Here is a 25,981-nt window from a genome sequence, read left to right on the forward strand (position 1 = left end):
TCTAGCAGTGTGGACAGTGAATACTGGCACACATTGCCAGGAAGGTCTGGTTCCTCCGTCTTCAGAGGCTTGGGAAGATACACAAGGAATCTGTCAGGAGTAACCCTATGGCTCGGGGATGGACTGGATGCTTTCCTGAAGTAGCTTTTAGCCTCATGACATGGTACCGTGCAATTTTTGAGGACACCTTAACAGGTCTAAAATAAGTTCAAGCACGGGGTGGTGCTTAAAGAGGCAATCAGTAACAGAGCTCCCAGAGCAGTGAGCCCGGACACCAGAGAGCAAGGCAGTCACTGCTCCTGAGGAACAGCACCATCACCATCCAAAAGACTTGCCCAGAAAAGAGTCCCCCAAAGTTACAGCCTTTCAAAACCGCTGGAGTGAACTCTGGCTGCACTAGTGATGAGCTGGAACGCTACAAATGGAAACACAGGGCTTGGACTGAGTTTACTATAGAAAGGCAAGTCATGCTTGAAAGGCAGAGAACTGCAACATCAATTAGTTAACAGGAGATACAGTGTCCCAGCAACAACTTCCTGTCAGGATAGATATGGATTCTGCAAGGGACAGTATCTGAGGATAATTGTCACAGCTTGGCTGAAGACCAAGAGATGTTTTGTGAGTTTTTACAATCTTGGATCTCCCATTAAGGGATGCTTAGAAAGCACTTAATAAAAAAATAACTAACTCTTCCTATAAAACAGCAGAGAGTGCACAGAGTGTCACAAAACATCCTGGTACCTTTGAAGAATTATTGTGACTAAAGTACATACATGTGTCACAGAGCTCCAAATAAGGGAAAACTTATCATGCAGAGAGCTCATATAAGAAAGCCAATCAGAATAGTTTACAAATTATTACTCATCTCCTGGCCACAGAAGTGACCAGTGTACCTGCTCTTAGCTTTCCTGCTCTTAGCTTTCCTTCAGTATGAGATAAAGCAACACAGCAATATCATCTTGAGCTTTAGCTACTCCATGCCTTTTTCCAACTAGTGCACACTCAAACAGTTTACTATGACCTGCTGATCCTCCCTGTAGGGAAGGAGGTCATATGGGTCTGGATGGTGGAGAAGGAAAAGCTGCAGGTGTTGGTAGGGAAAAGCAGAAAATTATTATGAGAAACTGTGATAAAAAGGCTTTCAGCATTAACACTGACAAACTCCCCATCTGTACATTTATGGATTCACATTTGGGCCATTCAAACAAAGTCTTCACAAAGCCAATCACAAAACTCCCTATTTAAATTGGGGTGAAGCAGAGAAAGTAATAATTTTAGCCTCTATTCCTTTCAAGATTCAAATATTTATGCATGAGAGCAATACCACAGACTTAAAGAGGACTATTCATGTGTATAATTTTATGCACACACCTAATCTCTGGAGAAATAGGCCTTAGATTTCTAACTACAGGGCAAGGCCCGCCCTTATTTTTCTTACATCACTGAGCAAGCCATGTGCAAACAAATAAATAACATAATGAGTACAATAATAGAGACCTAACATGAGCTCTGTATTTGTCAAGTTATTTGAATCTGCTAAATAAAATCCAAGAACATCTCTTATAGATTTTTCTATTCCTCTTGTTAAATAGCAAAGGGATGTTTCTGAGCCTTTACATATGAATGAATGCTTTAGATCTACAGCAGTTTGGATCTACAAAATGAAAAGATTGAGGGGACCTAATTTACTACTCTGAAATACTAATGTAGAAAATATGTATTGCATAGAACTAAGATGAAATAAAACAAAAGCCAATGAATCCTGTTTTTCTCATTACCTCAGTGTAGCTCATCTCTGAACAGAGAACAAGTTTCAGTATTGATTGGAGTTGACCATCACATGTGGGGTTATCAGGGTGATCAGATAAACCTGTGCACAAATTTTCATTTGGGACATTGAAAAGAATTGCAAATGACATCTGTTTTCCTGCTGGCTGGCAGGGGATCCAGAAGAAACAAAGGACAAAAGCCACACAAAGTCAAAAGGTGACAGCAGCAACAGTCACATCACTGAGAGGTCTGTTTGTTTTACATACTCAGTATTTACCGCTCTTGGTGATTTAGAGTCCAAATCCCCCTGGAATCAGTGGGAAGCCCCTAACTGACTCAATGAGTTTTGAGTCAGGCCCATGCCATTTGAGTCTCTTAGGTGTATTTCAGGAAGCAGAGCATCTTTAGCTTTTACTGGTTCCAAATGATTCCTGATGACTGATATTTTGACTGACATGTTTGAATATCCTTGTATACATCTCCCAATAGGCTTCCAGTGCCCTCCCTGGTTCACAGGAGATGAAATAAAATATACCATATAACCATTCCAACGATTTTGGCAAAAATATAGCCAGTCAGTAAGATACAGCTGACAGTTAGCCAAAGTCCCCACAGCCCTCCCATGCAACACCGTCCCTTCTACTCCTACTATTCTTTCTCCAAGTTTTTGTAATGTCATCTATCTGAGCTACTTCAGACCAAACACATGGATAAGAATTCCAAAGAAGCGGAGCCTTTGTAGAGATGGCTCTTTTTCCAATACAAGCCAGTATTTCCAGCACTACAGAATAACCATATAGCAGGGATAAAGCTGAGCATACAGTATCATAGCTGGAGTGCAGATATAGTTGGAGTGCATTTTCAGGTGGAAAGCAGTCTTGGATAGAGTATCCTAAAGTTAACACTATTGGTCATATTTCCAGCTGCAGTGAAAAAGTATCTATGCAGACTGCACCAACCTCTGCTAGGATTTTACAGGTAAAACACACTTACTGAATGCAGCTTGCTGAAAAACAACAGAGAAGCAGCTGACCAAAGATCCTGTCACAAAAAGGTCCTTTGAAACACATTTTTGTCAAAATTTGAAGGAAAATGTAACCAATATTGTAGGAATGTTTGTGCTCTGTTATTGTATAGTGGATCTCTGGAGTAGCCTTGTGTAGAACACGCTGATACACCAACCACTGTTTGTCATCAGAAAACATCCTATGTCATGACCTCTAAGCAACACCCGAGGGTGCACAGTCCATAAGAAACCTTGGCACATACTCTCTGTCACAGGGACTTTTGATGGTTGGAACTCATTACCAGGACTGAGCTCTGTCCAACCCGGACCACAGTCATATCTACAGGGAGACCTCACCACACTCCTTCACAGGACAACAAAAGTGGACACGGAAACGCAGCCACCACTACCCACGTGGTGTGAACAATTCATTCTCATCTTCACTCTCTCTCACAAATGTATGTAGCAGCTGGCAGGACCAGCCTGGTGCTCCCTAGCACTCTCCACAAGACAGCACTGGCAGCCAAAAAGCAAAGTGCCTCCTCACATCTCCTAACTGGAAAAGTCCCAAGAATGCCAGGTCTGTAAGTGACTTAGCAACACTTTGCAATTAACAAAGGATAAATTACTCAAAAAGATCGCTTGTTTTAAAAGGATCTGTAGCCAGGCTGCATAGTCTAAAATTGTACTACCAAAGCATCTTCAAGCCACCCATGCTCACAGAAGACAACCACTATAGTTTCTTGAGAAACATCTGTAAATGGCAAAAACGGGGAAAAAGGGCAAGGTATGAACACAGGAACACACAGTCACAGGATGTCTGCAAAATTAGGGAAGTAATCACATTTTAAAAATCTCCTGAGTTTCATAAAGCTACAGCACCTGTAATCTAAATACCCATATATCTAACTAACTACAGACTAACTAAACCAAGTAAAATAGCTTAGTAGAAATTGTCAGGACCAGTGGTTAAGACAGCTCAGTTTTATTCTGTTTTTCTGACTGTGTGACCTTACACAAATCACGTAATCACAGTGTGTTTCATTTTCCCCTTTTCAGAGAGAAGGATATTAATAATTTCTACCTTTGTAAAATGCTTTGAATACTGTCAGAAAATGGGCTACTATCAAAATACTCAGAATAATGATGACTGTTTTAAATTCTATATTCTTTAAATGTAATACAATGTGAAGACTATGCTGTATTTTAAAATACATTCTAAAATTGCTTTTCTTTAGTAATCTACATGTTTTAATAGCATAAACAGGAAAATGTGTCCCTTTAAAATCTCAAATATTCAGTGTAGCAAAATTATTTTAGAAAGTTAAATTGAAATTGCATTATTAACACTTCCACAATGTTTCCTTGACAAACTATAAATGTCTGTCCGTTAAACACAAAATGATTCAGCCATTACCAAAAATGATACTTCACTGTGAATGTCAAAGGCAAAAGGAATATTGAAACAGACTATGACCAGTGCACAAAAAAACCTCAGAACATGGCTAATGATGTCTTATTTTCCTGTCATTTTTCTACTTCCCTGCTACAATGAAACAGCTGCTATAACTACAATGCATGCATTGAATAAAATGTCAGAAAATGCTAACTCTGCTGTGAGCATTCCCGATATTCTGATAAGAGGTGTGACTACAGTTACCATAAAGAATCTCAAACCAGCGTTGTCATGGGTTTCTCTGCTGTGGTATTTTTTTACCCTACAAAAGAATAAATCACTTCTTTTCATTGTCTCTCATGCAAGTTACTGGTTTCTTAGTATTCATGCCTTTAACAGTATGTTTACCCAAAATTAATTACTTCTTGAGAAACAAACTATAATGATGAAGATTTAAAAAGTACAATAAATATTAGACAGTAAGGTTACCAGTTTTTAAGACCTGTCTCTCACTCATGCTATAGATACACAAGCAAAATGAAAGAAGTTAAAGACTAATGAGCTTCTGATGGATTCACTTGTTTCCAGATACTTCTATAACTCTGGTCAGCATCTCCTACCTCCAAGACTCCCAGAAGGCACTCCCTCTAGATGAACAGGATCAGATGGGCTCTCTTAAGCTTCAGTTACATCCAGGTGCCGGTCCTTTGAGGATTAGGCAGCGAAATTTTATATTAAGTGTTTCATGTCAAACACATAGGCACCAAAACCCGGATGGAGTGTGAATTATGGTGTGAAATTGTGAACTGATTAAAATTAGTGGTAAAACTCTTGACTTCAGTGTAGGCAAAACACTACCCAAGTGAGGCAAGAGGAACCAGTGCCTCCTGGGTGACAGTAGTTTATGTATTGTGTGACCCCTGTTAGTCATTCCACCTCTGGGTGTTTCAGTCTCTCCGTCAGTAAAATGGGGACAACAGTATCTACTCACATCTTCGACAAGCGACGAGAATAAGCAACTGAAAACACTGCTGAATGTGCAACTGAAATCCTGGAAGTCTAATGTCTACAAATTCACTCTGGGAATTTTATAATGATTTTAACACAGAAACAGAAAGTCATCAAACTGAGACAGGGCTAGAGGGCGTTTAAGGCTACCTCCTGAATACCCTGGGGAGGTCACCAACAACGTAAAGCCTCTGCCAAGTGGGCTAGAGAATTTGATTTAAATCCATTTTGTGCCTATTCTGGTGATTCCACATTCCTTATTCTCCAAGTTCAGGACAGTGCATTGTGTGAAAGTACATCAAATGAAAAAAACATTGAAGGAGTGCAGCAAAATGGCCTCAGATTCCAGCTTCCCTATCTACTCCTCATTCTTCTTCCTGTCATCCTTTTCAGAAATAAATTTTTGGTAAAAACAAAATTGAGAAAGAATAATCCAACAATATCCAGTGTGACACGTTCTGGTGTTCTACTTCACAGAAGGAGATTTTTAATGATCTATATCAATGTTTTCCATCCATATTGAATATATTTCCCAAAAAACATAAATGGTTGTTTCTGTAGTATATGAAAGTAAACAGAGGTAAGAAATCTCAAACTGATGGCTAGACCAGAACATATTTCACAAAAAGCACAAACATTCTTCTTTCAGCCAAGTATTTCTCTACTTAATGGCTTTAAGTCTTCTGTCATAAACAGAAAAAAACCATTCAAGCACTTCTGTTTAATTTATATATTTGTGTGTCAGTGGAAGACAAGTATTCTGCTCTTGACAAATATCCACAAAACAACCTTCTTATCTTCCTTAAAACTTCTATTTCCCATGATGTCTACAAAAAGCTTTTCAAAGTGGAGAGTGCTGCTCCGCTGAACCACGCTACCTATCCTGTCTCATCCAAGTCTCTCAGGCTGTGTAGGGTAAGAGCTTTTCTTTTTCTTTTATATTGAAATCCAAACGTGGTCTCACACTTTTAACTGCGTGAAATGGAACTCCTAATTGTATTAGTTAATCAGTTAATTCAGCATTCTTTAGATACAGTGTCAGTAATTGTACTGATTAAAAACATACAGAGGCATTTGGAATCAAATTATTGATATGAACAAGAAAGATCAATATGCCCTGTTTTTCACATTAATTCCACAATGCAATGGGAATAATCTGTCAGTAAGATACAAACACTGAGTTAATGGGCATTTGTGTGAACACTAAATATTATCCAATAAAATAGCAAAAGAATAATACTTTGCATTCCTGTCAACTCAAATAAAATATGATTTTAATTGAAAAATAGTAAATATTACATATTTGTAAATTTGCTTTTTCTCTCCCAACTTCCTACAGAGCTTGCAGCTCCCTAACTTGCTACTGTTTAAACCAGTCCTGTTCACATTTATTCTTGTTGTTTTGAATTTAGCTCATTTTCCTGGTAACTAATGAGGGACAGACATTTCTAAATGTACTCTGAGATGCGTCTGTTGTTAAATGAATCTTTATTACAACTTGAGAAAAAGGTGTCTCCACAAATGCACACAGAAGCTCAAATGCACACAGAACAGTACAATAATTAACCCAAGACTGATATGGAGAGGTGAAATTACTCTACCTGACATTTTCCCTAGCTAACCACATCTCTTTACATCCCAATTCACCATAGTACGTTTCTGAAAGAGATGACCTCTTTTTACCTCTCTCAGTATGTAGCCCAAGCTGTGTAAATTCTGTGATGTCTGGCTTTTAGGGATATCACAGAACCAGCCCTGTCCTTGTGAAATGGAAAAGCACCTCTTTTATGTATTTTGTAATTTATCCCCTTTCTCCTATTTCTCTTTAATGTTGGCATTATTTTCACATCATTGCTAGAAATATTGCTTCGTCCAGCCAAAATTCTGCTCCTGCCATCTGTCAACCACTCACCTCTTTTTTAAACATAATTTCAAAATCTTCTTTGGCTTAATTGACTCTTTAGTGACTCCTTGTGGGTTGTATAAAGGATAACGACTGTTCCAATATGTAAAGCAAATCACAGTGTGAAAATGTTTGCTGTTCCAGAAAAATTTAATTACTATAATCCAAACCAGTTTGCCTGGAAATACTGAACATACACAGAGTATTCCCAGCTACCTTCTGTTAAAAAAACCTGTAATTTCTGCAATAAAGTAGGAATCTTCAGCTTCTCCATGACAGTTGGCTACAAGACCGTCTTGGGGAAAGGAAGATGCGTCCTGAGGAACTTCTGGTATATTGAAAACCAGTATTATTGCAGATTGTCCAGTGTCTGTGCTGCCACTAGATCACAAGACACTTTCCAGGCAGAAATCTAGGTTCCCTACCCCAAACCTCATGGCAGAAAAGCCAGACAAAAGACAGCATTTCAGGAACACTTACTGTAACACTGAAGAAACCAAACAGAGTAAGTAGCATTCAGGAGTTCTAGCAAGGCAAACCCCTAGTTTTGCTTTCCTTCCTCCTTTCCCCAGTTCAGACCAGAATACCAGGAAGATAAGAGAGCTATTCTATGACACAGGACCCGGACTGCTGGGGAGCAGTGGCTATATTTTTACAGCATAAGGAATATCAGAAACCTTACTGTTTTGTCAACACAGGTTTTTCCAACATTGCCCTGGAATTCACAGCAGCCAACACTGACACTCGGCAGAGTGTGAAATGAATTGGGGGGGAAACAAAAGGGAAGGGGGGGTTGTCAGGCTCCTTTATCTTCTGGACTCCTACAGTTTTGCCAGTGAAGATAAGGAACCTTGTTCAGCCAGTGACAATAGGCTTTTCTTAGGTTTGTTTCTCAGTATCACTTGGAATAGCTGCCAGAACCCAGCAGCCTGCAGACCACAAGTTGAAAATCCCTAATCTAGACTGGCTTTGAACACAGTTTAGACAACTCAAGAGGAGGCAGAGGACCAAATATTTAACTGGATCTGTATATGTATTACAGCAGTAACAGAAATACATTATACAAATCTGTATTTAAACACAGGAGACTGAAATCACACAGATTCATTTGTGATTTAGCAGTGAAGTGCAAGAGAGCTGCAAGCTGGCCTGACAAAGCAATCCCCTGCCAGTTGTCCCTCTGCTTCCTGTGCAGTTCATGTAGGCTGGCAGAAATGCCAGGTTTGGGGCAGAAAAGAGTGACAGTCCATAGCAATCAGACTCGGCAATGCTTCGTGCCAAGGTCAGATGTTCACAGCTGCAGACAGATCACAGCAGCCTCAAACAGGACAACTGCAGTCCATCCCCTCCTTGAATTCTCACCTCTGTCCTGTTGCTTGTGCTGGCCCTGGCCAGGAAGCTAATTTACATCCAAAATGTAAGAAAATTAATCCCAGAAAATAAGGTTTATGTGTTTCTGACAGTTCTGCTCCCTTGCCACCAGGCAAGCAGGAATGTCAGACTGATGGAGGAGAGGGCATACGTAGCCAGCTGCAGACAGAAGAGATGTAGGAGAAGGTACACGGGAGAGGACATGTGCCCTCAATCCTGGCACAGGTCACTGGAAGCCGCTGTGGAAGGGCACCCACAGCACCACAGTTCTTCCTGGCCCAAACGTGCTTTGCTCTGGGAGTTGATCCTCCCACCATCCTTGCATTGCACAGCCACCCCCTCTGCTTCTGGTGTCACTGCTCATAAGGCTCTAAGGTGGGCTGGGTCAGAAAATGTGTCTGGGAGAAACGTTACCATCTGAGCCATTGTGCAAAAGGCTACAAGGAAAGAGTGGCATGAGAGAAGGTGTTTCTTTAGCCTCCTCAGATTTATACATTTAAAGTCAGCTACTTTAAAGAATGAGGATGGACAAAGCAGTACTGGAGGTTTAAAAAGACATAATCTTAATTCTCCTCTGTTAAGCTACTGGCTCTTTCTCCATCCAGTTCATATTTAGGGTTATTATACAAATTGTTTATACAATTCCATTTCAGGAGATGGAAACAAGTGTCTCTGAGTAATCCTAATTAGAAGCAGTGTAATAACTGGTATTGGAAGTAAGAATTTTTCTTTCCTTTTTTTTTTTTTTTTTGAGTCAAAATTATATATTCTTTTTATTTCTCTACTGTCCAACTCAGCTATGTGTATTTGTATTTCCTCACTAAATGCTATCTTTAATTTTAAGACAGCTGCATCACTGATGGTAAAGCACACAAAGATCAAACACGTTCCAAATCTTGTGCCAAGCTTTCTTCCAGAGGGAAATTCACAAAAAGAATAAATAATGAAAGTCATAAATCATAAATACCTCAACAGCACTTTTGCCTTAACCATCACTGGAGTTAACAGTCCTAATTATATTTTCATCTCTGTTGTAGATATCTGACATTTTTGCCTCTGCAATTCTAACTTGGAATGGCTCTAAATGAGCTCCATGAACTGGGCACTTGTTTTGGTGGTGGTGCTATTCTGTGCAGCCAGCACAAGGGACTTCTGCTCTTGACTAGCTAACACAAGAAAAAGAACAAAATCATGGGACAGCTTTTCCCCACTATTTATTAACCTCTCAAACTTTTGTCATCCGTACACAAGCAAAAAGAGATGCTGCTAAATGATCAGATCAGACACATTGATTACTTCTTACTGACTCAGAACTATAATTGACTTTGTTGAATACCAATTTCCAGCATGCATTGCAGGACAGGCAGTCAAAATGCTGTGAGAGATGAGTGACTAAAAAGAACCTGATTTTAAGATCCCCGATCCAATTTTTCTGCCAAACTTGAGAAAATAATTACAAGATTCAAAAAAATTCCTTTTTCTGTTTCAAATATAAGTGCCAAATGTGTTACTTGTATACGCTTGACTTGCCCGAAGACATGAACCTTGAAAAGGACTATCTTTTTTCTCAGTATAATTACCCCCTCTTTCTCCTTTCAACTGCAGGAGATAAATGGAGCATATGTGCATGTTTTTCATGGGTTGAGACAGAATCACACAGAAAACACAGCCAAGGAGCAAGAGTCATCAAATGTGACTCCACAATATATATTATCAGACTGCCCTTGCCAGTGCTGGCAGGTAAGGCAGTAGGCTGTGTCCTCAAACAAGTGGAACTGAGAGTGATGCTCCTGTGGAAGGATGGTCACACACCTAATTCACAATATTATTTTACAAATTTTAGTATTTTCTAGGAATTTCTGTTAATTTTAACATTTTTTATTTTATTTATCTAAACACTCATTCAGCTAGGCATGAGGAGTTTGAAAAGGAAAAGGTCTCTTCAGCCAAACTGCCTTCCCTGTGCTACCCCAAGCATCTCCACAACCCTTTTGTGAGGAGGAGGTTAGTCTGCGGGGTCGGTACTTGATTACTCTGCTACTCTGAAATAGGTCAGCAGGTTTCATTTTGGGGCTACTCTGGCTAGTTCTGTATTGGTCTGCGCAATTATACCATTAGATACGGCAGGAGAAACTGTTTCAAGTAGAAACTGCCATCAGGGTCTCCAGAGGTCAGGGTACCCAATGGAATCATGGATCACAGTTATTTCAGATTACAGGTAGCAGAGTTGTGTAACAGAAGACGGGGTGTTGCAAGCTTTCCTTTGAAATACTACCATTCACACTGGCATTTGGAAGGGAAGCCTACAGCTATGTATCATCTCCAGAGTGCTGGAACTGGAGATAGTGATGCATCCAAATCCTTCCATGGTGGTTCTGCAACAATTAAGCTTACGCAAAGTCTACTCGTGTAAGCCAGCAGACTTACTAACAATTTTGTTTACATTAAAGAGCTCTGATGACATAGAAAGACATTCATGTTTTTCATGATGAAGTTCCTTACTAATGTATGAAAAACATATTTTTCACAGACTCCTACTCCTCTCACACTCCTGTCTTTGTTATCTCCCCTGCCATATGCTGTCACCATGTGAGTCACTGCCAAGGACTGTATGCACGGCCTCTGCGCTAGCCAAATTGTTACAGGCTGTGATAATGATTGAACCCTGAGCACTTTCACTTAAAGTAAAATGAGGAACTTGAACAGACTCTAAGAAAATTACTTTCATATATGTGAAATGGATGCCAAATATCAGAGCAGCCCCCTAAAGTAATTGGTGCAGTTAGGACTGCACGAAGACATTATTTAGAAATATTTGCACATAGTGCTTTGATGCAATCACTTCAAACGCAGAAAATTAAAGAAAATTATTTTTTAACCCTATGTGAACAATGTATAGGAGAACCAATTCTGGCACAGAGCCCAGAAGAGAACAGGAATTAATGCACATATATCACTGGGCAGTTACATAAACCATCCACACAGCAGTTATCCTTTAACACAGTTTTCATGTGTTTGTCGGAGATACTACAACTTCTAAACTAGCACCTTGTCACTGCACTTTGATAGAACACTGCCTACTTTCCTGTTCTCTCTCCCTCTGTGTTCTTTTTTTTTTTTTTTTTTGCTCACAATTTCATGAGAACGTGAAACATTCCCTTTAGAATTCTGCTAATTCTCTATCAAATTTCATATTTGACAATACACCGAATATGTTAAAAGATAAATTTTCTTTTCAGTTGTCTGAGAAAAGTAAACCAAAATATAGAGATATCAGAAGGAAAATGATTGTGTGTATTGATGAGTAGCTAATATGGTGAAGGAACATGATTATTACTGGTGTCTTGTGTGGGCTCTTCAAGGCTGCACCTAGTGAACTGTAGTGTCATCTTTACAAACAGTTTATTTTCAAATGCCCAGAGCTACACTTAAGTGCTAGAAAATTGAAATAAGTGAATATTCATTCATCTGGCAATGTTGAAATTGCAATATTTTGAGGATTAGCTCTTGATTATGTCCTTCTCTTTCCAGTGAAAAATCTTTTCTATATAATGGCATTAAATGCATTTAGAGTTGATAGAAAGGCAAAATAGGTTTTCACAATCACCCAAATTATTTAAATGCAAAAAAATCAACATGGCTCCTAAGCCTTACTGAAAACTCAGAAGAGAAAAGGAATCTGTATTTTACCACATCAAATTAACCAGGGAAGAAGATGGATGAAAAGGTGACTTTCAGATGAGTATTGCAGCGCATACTATCAGAGCTTTGGTATACAAAATACCTTAAAATAAATCACTTCTAATGAGCTTCCAGTTTACAGGATTTAGAGACATTACATTGAAAACATAAAGTGGACATTTCAGCCTGTAAGTTTCACAAACTCAATCCATGTGTTTTTTGAATATTACATAGTGCACAAGGGGGAGCTCCTGTAACTCTTTATGACAATAAAAACCTGAAGACAATATAGGGAACCAAATGGAAATAAAGCATGAGAGATTTCAGAAAAAAATACATAGTCTTCAACAATAGCAAGAATAATTGTATGAACTTGCACAACTTAATCTTATTATATCCTCTGTGTTCAGTATGGTTTCATCAGTAAAAAGGAGATGAAGAAGCACCTTCCCCCTTTTAGGATGCATGCTTTCACTGAATAAGGCACAGATTAATGTAGGTTTTAAACCTACACAAAGATTAAATTGTACAAAAAGAAAGCTAGCATGGTTTTCAAGGTGAGATGATGTTTTAATTAAGTGTGTCACAGGAAAAATTTATGTGAACAGGTAATCAAAGTCTGTAGCATAACAAACACATTTAGGAGGACTTCTTAAACACTGCTGAGTCAGCTTCCTATCTTGAAATACTCTGCTTTTGAGCAGTTAATTTTTCAGCCTTCCTTTCAAGCAGAATTCTTTTGCGTACCTTCTTGAGGATGTGGAGGTTCTTTTAGCAAAATGCAATATGGAGATTCCATTACAGAAAAGAATATGAAACTTCAGCTTCAATTGTTAGCAGGGTTAGAATTTTTTTACTATCTACTACTTGTATAAGTAACTTATAAATCATAGATTTCTGTTCCTTCTGTGAATAATTCCTATGCTTTCTGAGGCATCTACAGTTTGCAAAGGAGTTTAAGACATTTGCCAATACCAGAAAGTAGCATTCAGCACCAGCATCCATAGGAGAGTGGAGGTTCGTGCTCTCAACAGGTCCACCCACATTCATTTCTGTGTATCTACAACTCACTCTTCTTTAAACTAGATGGGCTATTTCTTAACTCAGTTCCTGGCTGGACACCAGTAGAGGGTGTAAAAGCACAGGGGAAACAACTCTGGTTTTCAGTCAGTGTCTGTCTTTGTAATAGTTAACATGTTGCTCCAGCAGCTAAAAGAAGTCACTGAGAAAAACCTCACCCCGTTAAGCATTGACACAGGAATGCCCAAGCAGTCCAGGACCAAACAGTGTGGGGATTCTGCACACGCAGTGCCCGCAGCCCCTGCGCACCAGATCAACAGTGAAACTGTACCTGGCCTAGCAAGCCAGTTGCAACTGAGATTTTTCAACGCTTAAGAACACAGTTATTTATTAAGGGGTCACAAATGGTATTCCTTACTTCTAGAATAAGTCCCAAATGTCAAGTTTCTAGTCCAAAAGATAGGATTGCTAGCATATAACTGGGAAAAGCTATCTAATATGTGCCATGTGTTTTCCTCCAATTCAGTGTCAGAGAGGTTTGATCCATTTCAATTTAACAATCAGCCAGGAGAATACTCCCAGCATGGCGAATTCAGTGTAAACAATGAAAAAGTGGCCAAATTGTAAGAACAGGATCCTGTAGTGGGAAACATCACGCAACCGTGCTGCCAGCTCTGCTGGTAATAGATGGAACCAGAACCACTACCTATTCTGCCTGCACGCTGGAACCCGACCTCCCATGCTTTCTAAGTACTCTTATGTGTCTTTTCCAAAAATGTATTTGAAATTATTATTGATTTGTCATTTTGGCTTTAGAGCTACATTCATCTCACATATCCAACTCTACCCCATGGGAATTTTCAAAAACTAAGAGCTACACAGACCAGTGTACAGATATTGGTCTGTCCTAGTTAAAAAAGACTGAAGCTGTGTTATTTTCCCTTATGTAAGTCAGCATTAAATTGACTTTTTTTCCATTCCCCAAAATATAACTGAAGACAATAGTATACTATCTCTCAGTATTTTATGCTCAATTTAACCGCTATATTGCATTAAATGATGTGCAATAATGTAACCCTAAATGCAAATGAATTCACATTTGGTAAAAAAAATCTCTTTGCTGCCTTCTCCAAATAGAATTTTTTTTTGTAGATTTTAATGAACTAGGGAAACCAAACATCCCCATATGGTGAGAAAATTTCAAGGCGTGCATTAAAAGAAAAATGTTACGTTACTCATCAAAAACTAATAGATGTGACAGGAGAAAAAAATTAAGCTATGAAGATGAAACTCAAATGATTAACAAATATGGAAAACCATCTATTACAGTGCTTATAAAAGATTCACCACAGGCTAAAAGAGAAAAGCATGCATTTTATATTTCCAGACTAGAATATATTAGATTTCATTTGAAGCAAATTATTTACAGCTATGAAATTCCCTGGAAAATTAAAACAACACACACATACCTTGAAATAAATGCATAATGATCAGAACTACTGAAGATTTTATCTCCTTCTGTCTAAGACTGTCATGTTTTCTTACCATATGAAAGATTTTGAGGAACTTTCTCTGAATCTCAGAGAGTTCCTCACTCAGTCTTTTTCTGGACATTACAGAGTAGTCTGCAAGCCTCTCCAAGCTTATTTGCTGCCTGCCCTACCTACAGGCATCATTCTAGCAAGATATCAAGTCATCTAAAGATGTCCTGGAAACATTTCCCTTCCCTGATACATCATTTTGGAAGTCATGTATCACCCTAAAAATAAGCAAAATATATAAAATCTACAAACACAGTGCTGTTCTCTGGTACTCTTATTTTTTGTTTCGAATAGCTGTTAACAACTCTGGGAGTTTGGCCCCGCAATTCCACTAACTCCCTGATCATTCAAAACTGACTGCAGGTGATGAAGAACATTTTTTGTAAGCATTGTAACAGCTGTACAGTTTAAAACTGCAGCATTTACCTTTCAGTTATCATAATTAAAGAGAACTTTGGTCATATGGAAAACACACAGAACCAGAATTCATTAACCATTTCTATGCTGTGTAACTTCTTCTGCCACATTTGCCACGGCACAGTCTGAACTCATCCAGGATGAAACAAGGTGACAAGCATCTGTCACATATTTACTCACTCAGCTTCCCTCCATTTAAATGTGTACGGTGGGGGAGGGACAATGATGTCTGTTTTATAGATGTGTCTTGGAAATAAAGATAATCTGGTTTGCAAAGGACCTCATTCCTGTAAAAGTCCCCGAGCAGCCTACCTCAGTCCCAGTCCCAGCCAAGTTCTGTCTCCTACTCAAGTGATTATTTTGTTCAGGGACAGTCCTGTTGTGCTAGCAAAGCCCAGCTATGGGCAAGGTATAAATCACTAATTTTTGCTCAGTTTCTAAAATAATTTGTACCTGAGAGTGTTTACTACTCTCAGCTGAGCATCACTTCCCATTACTGGGGGGATATCAGGTTCTAGGGGCGATGGATGTTTTCACCTCCTTACCTCTATCAGTTACTTTTACCTGCTTCAGAAAACACAACATCTTTTACTCTGGATTCTGCACCTGGTGCTTTCATTAAGAATCCAAGCAAGACCCCTGACCTGACTTCAAGTGTTCCACTGAAATGCCAACAACTTAAAGAAGCACTTAGGCATAATCCGTTAACTGTTCTGTAAAATGCTTACAGAATGAAAGGTGCTAAGTATCTAAGAATTATTACTCAGTGCATGGAAAAATGTTTGTGTTCCTACAGGATAAGGCTGTGTCAGGAAGTGGTATAGCATTAGTGAATAAGACTCTAGGAAAAGGAACTGCATACTGTTACATGTATACATTTAATAAAGGCTGAATGTGACAATTAAGAAAGGTCAGTACCCTTGAGGAAGCAGGACAGACAGACAGGGAGAGGTGGAAGTAGTTATTTTTGTGTCAAGGAAACATGTTAAAATATTCCTTGTCTTTATCTGCTGTCAAGAGATATTTTTTGTGCAGCAAAAATACCTTTAACCTTTTAAAGACATCACATAAATGAATTCAATTAAACTCCTGTGTCCAGAAAGAAGGCATTTAAGCATTTGTTTATTACTGTAACTTTTCTACTCCTGCCATAAAAAACTTCTAAAATTTATCAATCTTCATAGCAACGCCTGACATTATTTCTTCCCACTATTACTCTCTCTCTATATATACTATATCCCACTATTAAACCAGGCATACAAATATTCATGAGTTCTTTCATGTGGGTCCTCATCTGGTGAAGCTGAAGGCACAGAACTATTTTACAAAGGGGAACCGGAATGTAAAGCTGCTCTCTGAACACAGGAGAAAATTTTCCCTGAGCAAAGGGCCAGAACAATGTCTATACATCAGGTCAGACTCAGTTGAGCCTTAAAATAGGATTTAATCATGAATTTTATGATCCACTGGTTATCCACTGGTCTTGTCACAGTGCAGCTTTTCTTCCTTACCCTCAGCACCTCTCCAACAAAGACAGGAAAACCAGACTGTAACACAAACTTTGGCAGCAGTACACCTGCTAATAAGCCTGAACCAGTTGCTTTCTTCAGTTATATGACACAATGTTTAAAGCATCCTTATAATTTGCAAACTGTACTCAAATGCATCAAACACATGCTTTGCATTTGCACACAGTTATTTTCAGTTTAATGCAGCACTTTTGCATTTTTCATAACTGAATTCCTCCCCCTCCAGCAAAAAAAAAAAAAAAAAAAAAAAAAAAAAAAAAAAAAAAAAAAAAAAAAAAAGGGCAAAATTATGTGTGATTTACCTTATTACAATTTTTAGCAACTTGGCAAAGAGCATTGCTTGACATACTGTCTTTATCTGGCATTCCTAAAAAAGGAATACAGAAAATAAATAAATGAATAAAGGAATAAATACTGTACATTCTTTATGTAACTGTGAAGATATGGAATAGGGAATTTGATACTTCAATAACATACACATTAACCTATGATTTTAAAAGAGAAAAACAGAATTATTCAGAAAAAGGATTTTCTCTCGTCAACACAAAAACCACAGAAAAGCTATTTTGCGTAAATACTATAAACTGCTTGCTAAGCACAGTACTTTTCTCACAACTTGCTATCTGAAGCATGCATACAGGATTTATTTATACTTTCTCATTTAAAATAATTTGTGTCTTAGTATCTGGAAGTCAATGTGATATTGAGTTTGCACTAACTAGCATTGCTATGCTACGCTATCATCCTGCAAATGGAACATATCGAACATGCAGCTTATGGCCCAAAATTTGCAGATGCAATTGCTAGCCATCAGATACTGTCCCGGCTGGCATCTAAATAATCCCCTGGCAAATAAATAAAAGTACCTTGATTTACATAAGTGATGAGTTCCAAAGGCTGCCCTTGGATTCATGCCTACAGCACTATCCCACTTGACAGGTTCTCATGAGGCACAGACATACTCAAAACTTATTTTGCTGTGTAACGAAGGTCAGAGAGCAGCATGTTTACTGCAAGCTGTCTGCTCAAGCACTAACCCAGATTCTCTAGCAAGTTGGGTAGCCCATCCTAACTAAAAAAACTGTTATTTTTATTTTACTAGCAGGACTCATGGCCACGTTCCATGGAATTAATGTAACATCTATAACTAGTTAAATTGTTACATGACATCATACAGTAATCTTTAGTCAACAGGCCTGGCTTAGAGTACAGAGTTTTGTACAGCTCTCTGTGTACACTTGTATAGACTTGGGAAGACATTTAGGCAAGACATTTCCAAAGTGTTTCCTGCTACATGCAGTATAAATACAGCTGTAATCCCAAATTGAATTTAATGTTTCAATCCCAACACCCATAACCACAGGACTTACATCTTCCCCTTTCTTCCCTTTTCTCTTTTTTCTACCATCTGATTTCTAATTTCTCATACTTACTGTCATTGTTGGAGCCAGTTTCCATAACACCATAAGGAGGAGTGAGGAGTCCAGACATATACTGTCGATATTTCTGAAAGACAGTGATGGCACATTCAGTCAGGTACAGATGTATAAAACCATTCAGGGGAATATGTGCTATTTACATTTTTGTGTCTGCTGCCTTGAGCTTCTCAGGCACACATGCAATATGAGGCAATCAAATGTGTCTTTACTCTTAACACTACAAGGTCTGCTTTCTTGACTGGAGCACACTGCCTTTCTTCCATCAAAAATTGTGCTAAAACAGCTCCCCTTTCATCTTCCCCAAAGCACAACTTTAAGGGTTCTAATAAATCAATATTTTAGTTAGTTGTGTGATTTCCCATAAAGGCTGTTTTAAAGCTCATTTGAAATTGCAGTTCTCATCTGAACTCAAGCTAGAAAGCTGCTTTATTGTAGGGATGGAGAAAGAGTGTTAACTAATGATTCATAAGAATCCTGTACCACGAGAGCTTTGCTGTCAGATTTGCAATATACAGGATTTAGTGTAAAAGCTCTAAATGTTTATTTCCAAGACACTATGTTTGGTTTTCAGAAACTAAAACACTACGAAACACAAATACCAAATACCTCATATTATGTATATCCTCATACAAAAACTGTATTAGCAGATGAAACTTTGTAGCTTTAAAAATAACATCCCTTGTACTACTGTAAGCTACGTAATTGTAACTGATGTCAGCAACTGGTATTTTTCTTCAGTGAATGCTGGTGACATGATCAATAAGGTTCAAAGCTCTGTCTACAGCTCAAGAATTTCACAGAAGGTACAAAAATAACACTAAAGGAAAAAAATTGTCCTTTTATCAGATATAAATCATTCAATGAATAAATGACACATTTTTGTTTTCAATCAGACTATATTACTGCCATGCTTAAGGGTAAACAATTATAATTCCCTTTTGGAACTGCCAGAAAACAAGCTTCTGCAACAGGGATGCTGATGTTCAGTGTAAATAAAATGCGTCATGCAGTCCTTTGGGTGCGCAGTGAGCTGAACCTGAACAATCAACCAGCTGAAATTCATGTAGGTTTCAACTAAGCACACATAATAACTGGGACAGAAAATGTCCTTTATGGTGCAATTTTAATTTAAAAGTTTCATCCTTTGCTCTATGGAGCTGTTTGGATGTATTCATTTTTATAATGTTGCCTGCTGAATTTTAACAATGCTTAAATTATCTTTTTAACATTTCTTTTTCTTGGAAATGGAGATGAAAATATCATCAATTCTAGCAGTAAAGACTGAATGTCTTGCATTCTAAATAATAACAAAAGCTACAAAGATTACATTAATCTTAATAATCCAATCCTATTTTTAGACAAGCTATTACATCCTAAAGCTTAGTAACATATTATTTAAATCTCACCCATAATCCAGCTGAATACTCGTAGAAGCGAATCTATGTTATATCCCTGGTCAGTCACACAAAACAAATGCTACTTCATAGGGGATAAAACTCTCCCATTTTCTTTCCCATACTCTGCATCTAGTCCTTACCTGGAACTTAGTGAGAGGAAGAACATGAGAAATAATTATTTTCTCAGTTCAACTAGTAATTCACACACATAAACCAAGGAAAAAACTCTTTTTCCTTGCCCAAATTAAAAAACCAGAAGTGCGTCCCAAGGGGTTGAAATAACAGTTCATTCAAACAACAGAAAATGTTTTGTTCTACCTTCTACTGAATCTGGTCTTGAAGTGTTATTTTTAGATGGAAAATGTGAATGTTTCATTTGGGATAAGATAAAAACAAATTGTATAGGGTGTTTTTCTTTTCTTCTTCCTCATCATTTAGCTGATACTTTTTTGTTCTGGTTTTCCCAAAATAGCATTTTCCCAGAAATACATTATTAGTCCACATTTAATCTACCTTTATAAGGAACTTGAATTGCAGGAAGACAGTAATTTTCTCTTTTATTTCCTATACCACATCCACAGCCATCATAAACTGCACGGTAGTTTCCTTCTGATTAATTCTCTAAAATTTTTCCTAATCATTCGTCTCATGAGACAAAACACAGAACACACCATGTAATTTCCAAAAGATTTGAGCACTCAGCTTCAGAAAAAAAACAGTGGTAGAGTAAGCCAGAATCGTATATACAACTTCAGTGGGGGCATCTAATCTCATTCAGCCCCACCTCACGTTTAGGATGCCAAAGCCTACCAGAAACAAAAATACAGAATGCCAAGGATGTCAACTCTGTCCTCTTCTGCATGAAGGTCCCACTATGCCATGGGACAAGTCTACTCATGAGTCTGATACAGTAAGCCCTGTGGGCAGCGTTGCCTGTGAAGGAGTGGAATTAATTCAGAACATGCCCTCAGAAAGCTCAGTTGTTCAGACTCCTCCAGGGCACCTCCGCATAAAGTGAAACTTCCTTCTCTACCCAAGTATCTGAGGAGAAGACTGATAGGACTGCCTACGCATGGTGTCTCATGAAGATATCTCACAAGGGTGTGGGCTGACATAGGAGGTATAATTTATGCCTGAAATTGTGTCACCTCATCAGTCAAATTAAATGTCAAAGGAAACTTATTTGTCAAAGAGTTAGGGAAACATTGTTTGCCAGGAAACCTAAGCACACAAAGACAGACCTAAGTAACTGCATAAAGATTCAGATGGAGTAATGAAGTTCCAGGAATGAGATCTCTGAAACCTGAGATAATGAGACCTATCTGGTTACTGTAATGTCTAGAAATGAAAACAAAATGCAGTAAATTAAATTGCACTCACAGGTGGCATCATTGCATGATTTTAAATCCTCAAGATTAACAGACTAAATATTTACAAAATGCTTTGAAAATGCATTCCACAGGTGGTATGAAGCCTGGGAAGGCTTTCTGTATGAAAGACAGCAATGGTTATCAAATCATCATAAGCTTGTTTATTACCAGAAGTCTTCAAGTTCTGTAAATCCAACATGACAGCAGTTTTTAAAACTACATTCAGTGACCTATTCACTCTGTCTTCAGATTTCTACCAATTTATAAACTCTATCGTGCAACAGCTTAAAGAACAGACACTTCCTGCATCTAATCTGACAGCACAAGTAATAAAGACAGTATTTTTTTTTCCAGTTGCTGACTGCCTCATATCCATGCAGTGGTGAAAATTAACACATTTTGACCTTTTCAACTACTGCTATAGCCTAAGGCAAAGAAGAGTGCTGACAAGGAACAGTTGGGGATAAGAGAAAAGGAGGAAACAGAATCACACGCTTGCCTTACTGGGAAGGTGCTGTGGGGGAATTTTCATACCAGTGGTTTTTAAGGCCACTCATTGTCAGGTTTTTCAGTGTGTTTCTTTGCATGTTCTTATTAAGACTTATTTGCAATTAGCTGCAGTTAGTCTCAGAGGTTTTCACAACTACAATAGGTTTTCTTCTACTCTGTGAACGTAATTGGGTATATTTTTATATGCTAATGCTTAGAAAGGCAATTACTATCATTCTGATGCAAGCTATCTCCAAATTCCTAAAAAATGCTTCTAGCATACATAAGGTACATAAAATACATCTTTGTGGTTAGTCCCTTCTCTTCTACTGCAAGCAGTGAAGACCTAATGTCTGTTTAAAGGGAAAGAAGCAGCAAAAAAGAGATTTTTACAATACAAACACTCCAAAATAATCGAGGTACATGTAAAGTAAAAAGATGAACATTTACTGTCCATGTGCATTGCATAGCACAGCCCCAGCACTCTAATGGGAAAGACTCAGGACTGACGGTGGGAAGGCCTCCTGTGTACAAAGATTTGAATGCAGGTTCCACACCAAATACTCCCCCAAGTGCAGCAGTTCTCCAGTTGGCAAAGAGTATCTTAGGGGCTGTATAATAAGGACCCAGGTATTGATGATTTCTGGCCCTAGGGAGTCAGGTTTCTGATGCTTCCCATGCCAAGGTGAACCTACATGTGGCCTACAGGAATTACTGTCTTGTAACACTGGAGAAAGTTTTGTAGACCACAACAGGTGCTTGGTTGAATATATACCTCTCTCTTTCTCCTTCTCTTTCTTCCCCACTCACAATCTCAATCCACAGTGTGACTTTTCACCAGATGCATTTCTCCTGTCTCCTGTTCTTCCTACCACTAACCACCAGCAGAGAAGGTAAGAAGGCACATTACTTGCCACATTACTTGCAAACTTGGGAGCAACATAAAACAAATAATTTTAGTTGTAGAAGTCCTAGGCCAGACATCAAGGTGATCTTTCAATGCATATTTTTTAAAACCCAGAGTAACTACTTTAACAGATGCTCTTACTGTGACAATTACCTGAGTTCTTCAATACTCCTGTACTAGCTGTCCATACTCCTGCAGTGGTTTCTCTTGGGGAATACATGCTGTAGCTTAACAACGTGAGCCAGCTTCTCTATTTTGTTCTGAGAATAAATAATTGATTGCTGATGCTCTCAGTACCACTCTATTCTTCCTCTAAGTTGGCCGCACCAGTCATACCATTTTGGCAATGAACCACCTCCCTTGTGAGCATTACTCACGTGGGCGCACCACTCTCACGGTGTGCTGTTTCTTCTCTTTTCTCCAGAACACTAAGGAGAAAAGCCCCCGTAAGAAAAGGCCTCCAAAAGAAAGAGCCCTTGAAGATCTTCGGGCCCTCTTTTCACCCATCGCATCAAACAGAGATTGCTGTCCCAAAATCCAGACATTTGTCTTTACATCTGATACTCCCAAGATTGCTCTTTACTGTATTAACTGACAGGTAAAATCTCAGGTCATCTGCCTACTATCCATTTGTGTTTTCCGATATAAATGCCTCGTGTTCTTACAAATTTTCACAAAATAATCCCAAACTGATTATCATACTGATAGTTCTTTTTTACCCAAATCTTGTTACGAAGTGGAAAACAAACAGCGAGCTTGCTGTTGCCCAGTTCTATGTTCTGAGATCCCTGAAGACTCTGGCCTAATTCTGATTTCAGATATGTCTTCTTAGTACATTTACAAATTAATAAGTGTATTTCTTATAAGCAAGCTCAATCAGAAATTTCCATACATGTGGCTATCACAAAAAGGATCTGATCCACGGCTGTTTAACACTACATGGGGAATCATTGCTTGAAGCTGGTGCTTCACCCTTGAACACCTGCTTATTGCTAAATATTTGCCTTTGTCATTAACAGAATATAAACATTCACTGGTACTGACAGCATAGGTACAAGAACAGAATTTAGGTATTTCTAAAGGAAAGAAAATATAATGCTACAATAGCAAAACCACATCTTTATGCATTGTGGAAAATATAAAATAAACCACGTGAAGATCTTACCACGACTTACTGAACACAGACAGACTGTTTTGTATACGTCAGACTATCAAGTCATTAAAATGAGATAGACAAGGCCTGAAATAGCAGAAGTGAAGTACCATTTAGTCATATTCAGATAAAATAAATACAGGAAATGCCTGTACTGAAATTGCTGAATCCCAATCCCAGAATAGGTACAGTTTATATAACAGCAGATGAATCTGCATCTTTTCCATTTATTTACCTATTTACCATCTTCTGAATGTTTCTGCATGGCTCTAATCAACTATGCTTTAGATTTTATTCCGTCTCCTTGTTTTGGAGGCATATATTTTTCTGTCACATTCCCATTTAAATCAATTTATCATGCTTGAAAAGCTCTATGTGCAGAATTTGCTTTATCACAGAATCCCCTTGATATTTTTCAAGAAGAAAAATGCACCCAGGCTCTCTGAAATTATGCCAAATAGCAGACTTGGCTACCAGATAGAAAACTAAAGATAAGACTGCACTGCAAAAAATCAAATCCAAGGAAATTAGAGCATGAGCAGTGATTAAGCAAATTACACAGCCTATTCTGCTCCATCTAATTTAAATTTAGAAATGCTATCATGCAGCCCTCTGATTCTGTCTCCTAGAGAAATCCACTAAGGAAATGCACTTGGGTGGAGATAGGATTTCGTTGGGAGGGGTGGGAAAGATTGCATACACTTTAAAGAGGACAAAGAAAATATAAAAAGAACAAACAGTCCATTTGATTTATGTGTTTTCTTTTACTACATTTGTGTAAACAGATGATATATAATATATTTACAGGGGAAAAAAATAATACTTTAACTGCCTTTAACATGAAGTCCAAGTTTCCAAAAGGCTGAAAAAGAAAATTATACATTTACTTTTTCACAGTGATTTGTGTTGAATGCGTTTGCTTTAAAATCAGATGATGCTGACTGTCAGCAACAGTGCTTCAAACTCAAGATCAAAATAAGATCATCAAATAAAGCTATGCTCTCCTTTTCTCCTCTTTCATTGCCACTTGTAGGAGTGAGGCAGAAAATCACACTTTAGCTGGAATTTTCTGTGACAGAACAGAACCTCACACATCTTCAAACCGCTCTGTGACACTAACAATTGTAAACCTGTGTCTTTATTAGCAAAGTCAGCAGGCATGTCTCAAAAACAAAGAGCAGTACTACGAAAAATACACCATTTTAACATAATTTTTCTTACCATTACAGTCAACTTTAAACTTAAACTGATAGGACTTAGATGAAGCCAAGTGTGGAATTGTCTCATGGGGAAGAACATAAGGACAGAAGGAAGAAAAATTTCCTAAAGTTTCAGGTACAAAATACTTCTTTTTACCCTCAGACAGTCCCATCTCTTATTTTCAGATACACTGTTTTAATGAGGGGAAAGCAGAGATATGCTCCTTCAGGTGAGCTCAGTTTGGGTGTGCTATGCAAGAAGACAGTGTACAAGGAAGATTAAAGACAGGTAATGTGAGACTCGCCAATACAACACAAGACTGGCTCTGTTCAGCTCCTCACCCGGGCAGCTATGGGCAGCCTCCTACACTATTTCTTCCATATGGTGTGTGTCCCTGACTGATCTTCGGCAGTTTTCTGGAGCAAGGCTTCACCTGAGATGAAAGGTCACACAAGAAAGGTATTTATGCTTGTAACGTGCTTTGACAGAATGGTAAATTCCGTAACTCTGGCAACACAAGTGTCTTGTTTCTAGTCACACACCTTAGCCTGCAGAACACGCAAAAAGCAAGGAGCGTGTGTACTCAGTAAGTCAGAAGTCAGCAAGAACCTCTAACCCAAGTTACTGTCCCACCCTAAGATTGGCCACCTTGAAAATACAGAAGGCCTGATACATATGACCAACATATCTTTGCATGAGAGTTATGAAACAAACTTCATCTGAGAAAATGTATGTGAAACTAGGTGTGGGCTGCTGAGATAGAGAAAAACTGGAAACCTCCCAGGGCAGGCTGTGCTCTGACAGTGGCTGAAGTCATACTTCTCTGTAGTAATTCTGTAAGGTCACCACAAGGTCTCTGCATGATGACACTGTGCCCAGCAGTGGCTTTATTAATTAATTAACAGCTTCTTTTCTTCCCTCACATTATATATATTTTTATAAGAAGATTTGAAACAAAGAAAGAAAAAGTAAAATGGTGAAACGATCCTTAACTCTGTTTTTCATATGTACAACCTCTAAGCACAGAAGTATGTTAGGTCTAGAAATTTGTTTTTATCTGGAAGGAAAGTCTGGGTTAAATATTAAGTCCTCTACAACCAATATAAACCTCTTAACCAGTTCACTGGGGTCAACCTAACACTGTTTTTGCTTTTCAGAGAAACAAGCACACATCAATTTCCAATATTCATTTATTATCAAAGGCTTCCTTTTCATGGATAATTCCTCAAAGTGATTGTTTCTATTCAATTGTGTCTAACAATAATGAGGCTATTTAATAAGCGTAAATAAGTAAACCTACAATTTCCTTTATAGCATTAGCCTTTCTTCTTTGTTTTTTAAATATTACTTTGATTACAGTGTGAGCCACTTTAAAAGCAGTTTT

At 38.2% G+C, this 25,981-nt stretch overlaps 1 protein-coding gene across 5 annotated transcripts in view; it reads right to left on the bottom strand.

Annotated features, from left to right (window-relative positions):
* Nucleotides 1–25,981, bottom strand: part of RAPGEF4 (Rap guanine nucleotide exchange factor 4) — a 151,412-nt gene that overhangs the window by 59,113 nt on the left and 66,318 nt on the right. For all 5 annotated transcript variants that reach the window (XM_027878495.1, XM_027878494.1, XM_027878492.1 and 2 more), the window contains 2 exons: nucleotides 18,076–18,148; nucleotides 16,945–17,009 (listed from right to left, as the gene is read on the bottom strand). In XM_027878495.1, coding sequence (XP_027734296.1) covers nucleotides 16,945–17,009; nucleotides 18,076–18,148 — 138 coding nt within the window. The remainder of the gene's footprint in view (nucleotides 1–16,944; nucleotides 17,010–18,075; nucleotides 18,149–25,981) is intronic.

The sequence above is a fragment of the Empidonax traillii genome, unplaced genomic scaffold (assembly GCF_003031625.1).
Source record: "Empidonax traillii isolate 1590-97213 ecotype Southwest subspecies unplaced genomic scaffold, ASM303162v1 scaffold42:size1813164, whole genome shotgun sequence".
NCBI classification, from domain to species: Eukaryota; Metazoa; Chordata; class Aves; order Passeriformes; family Tyrannidae; genus Empidonax; species Empidonax traillii.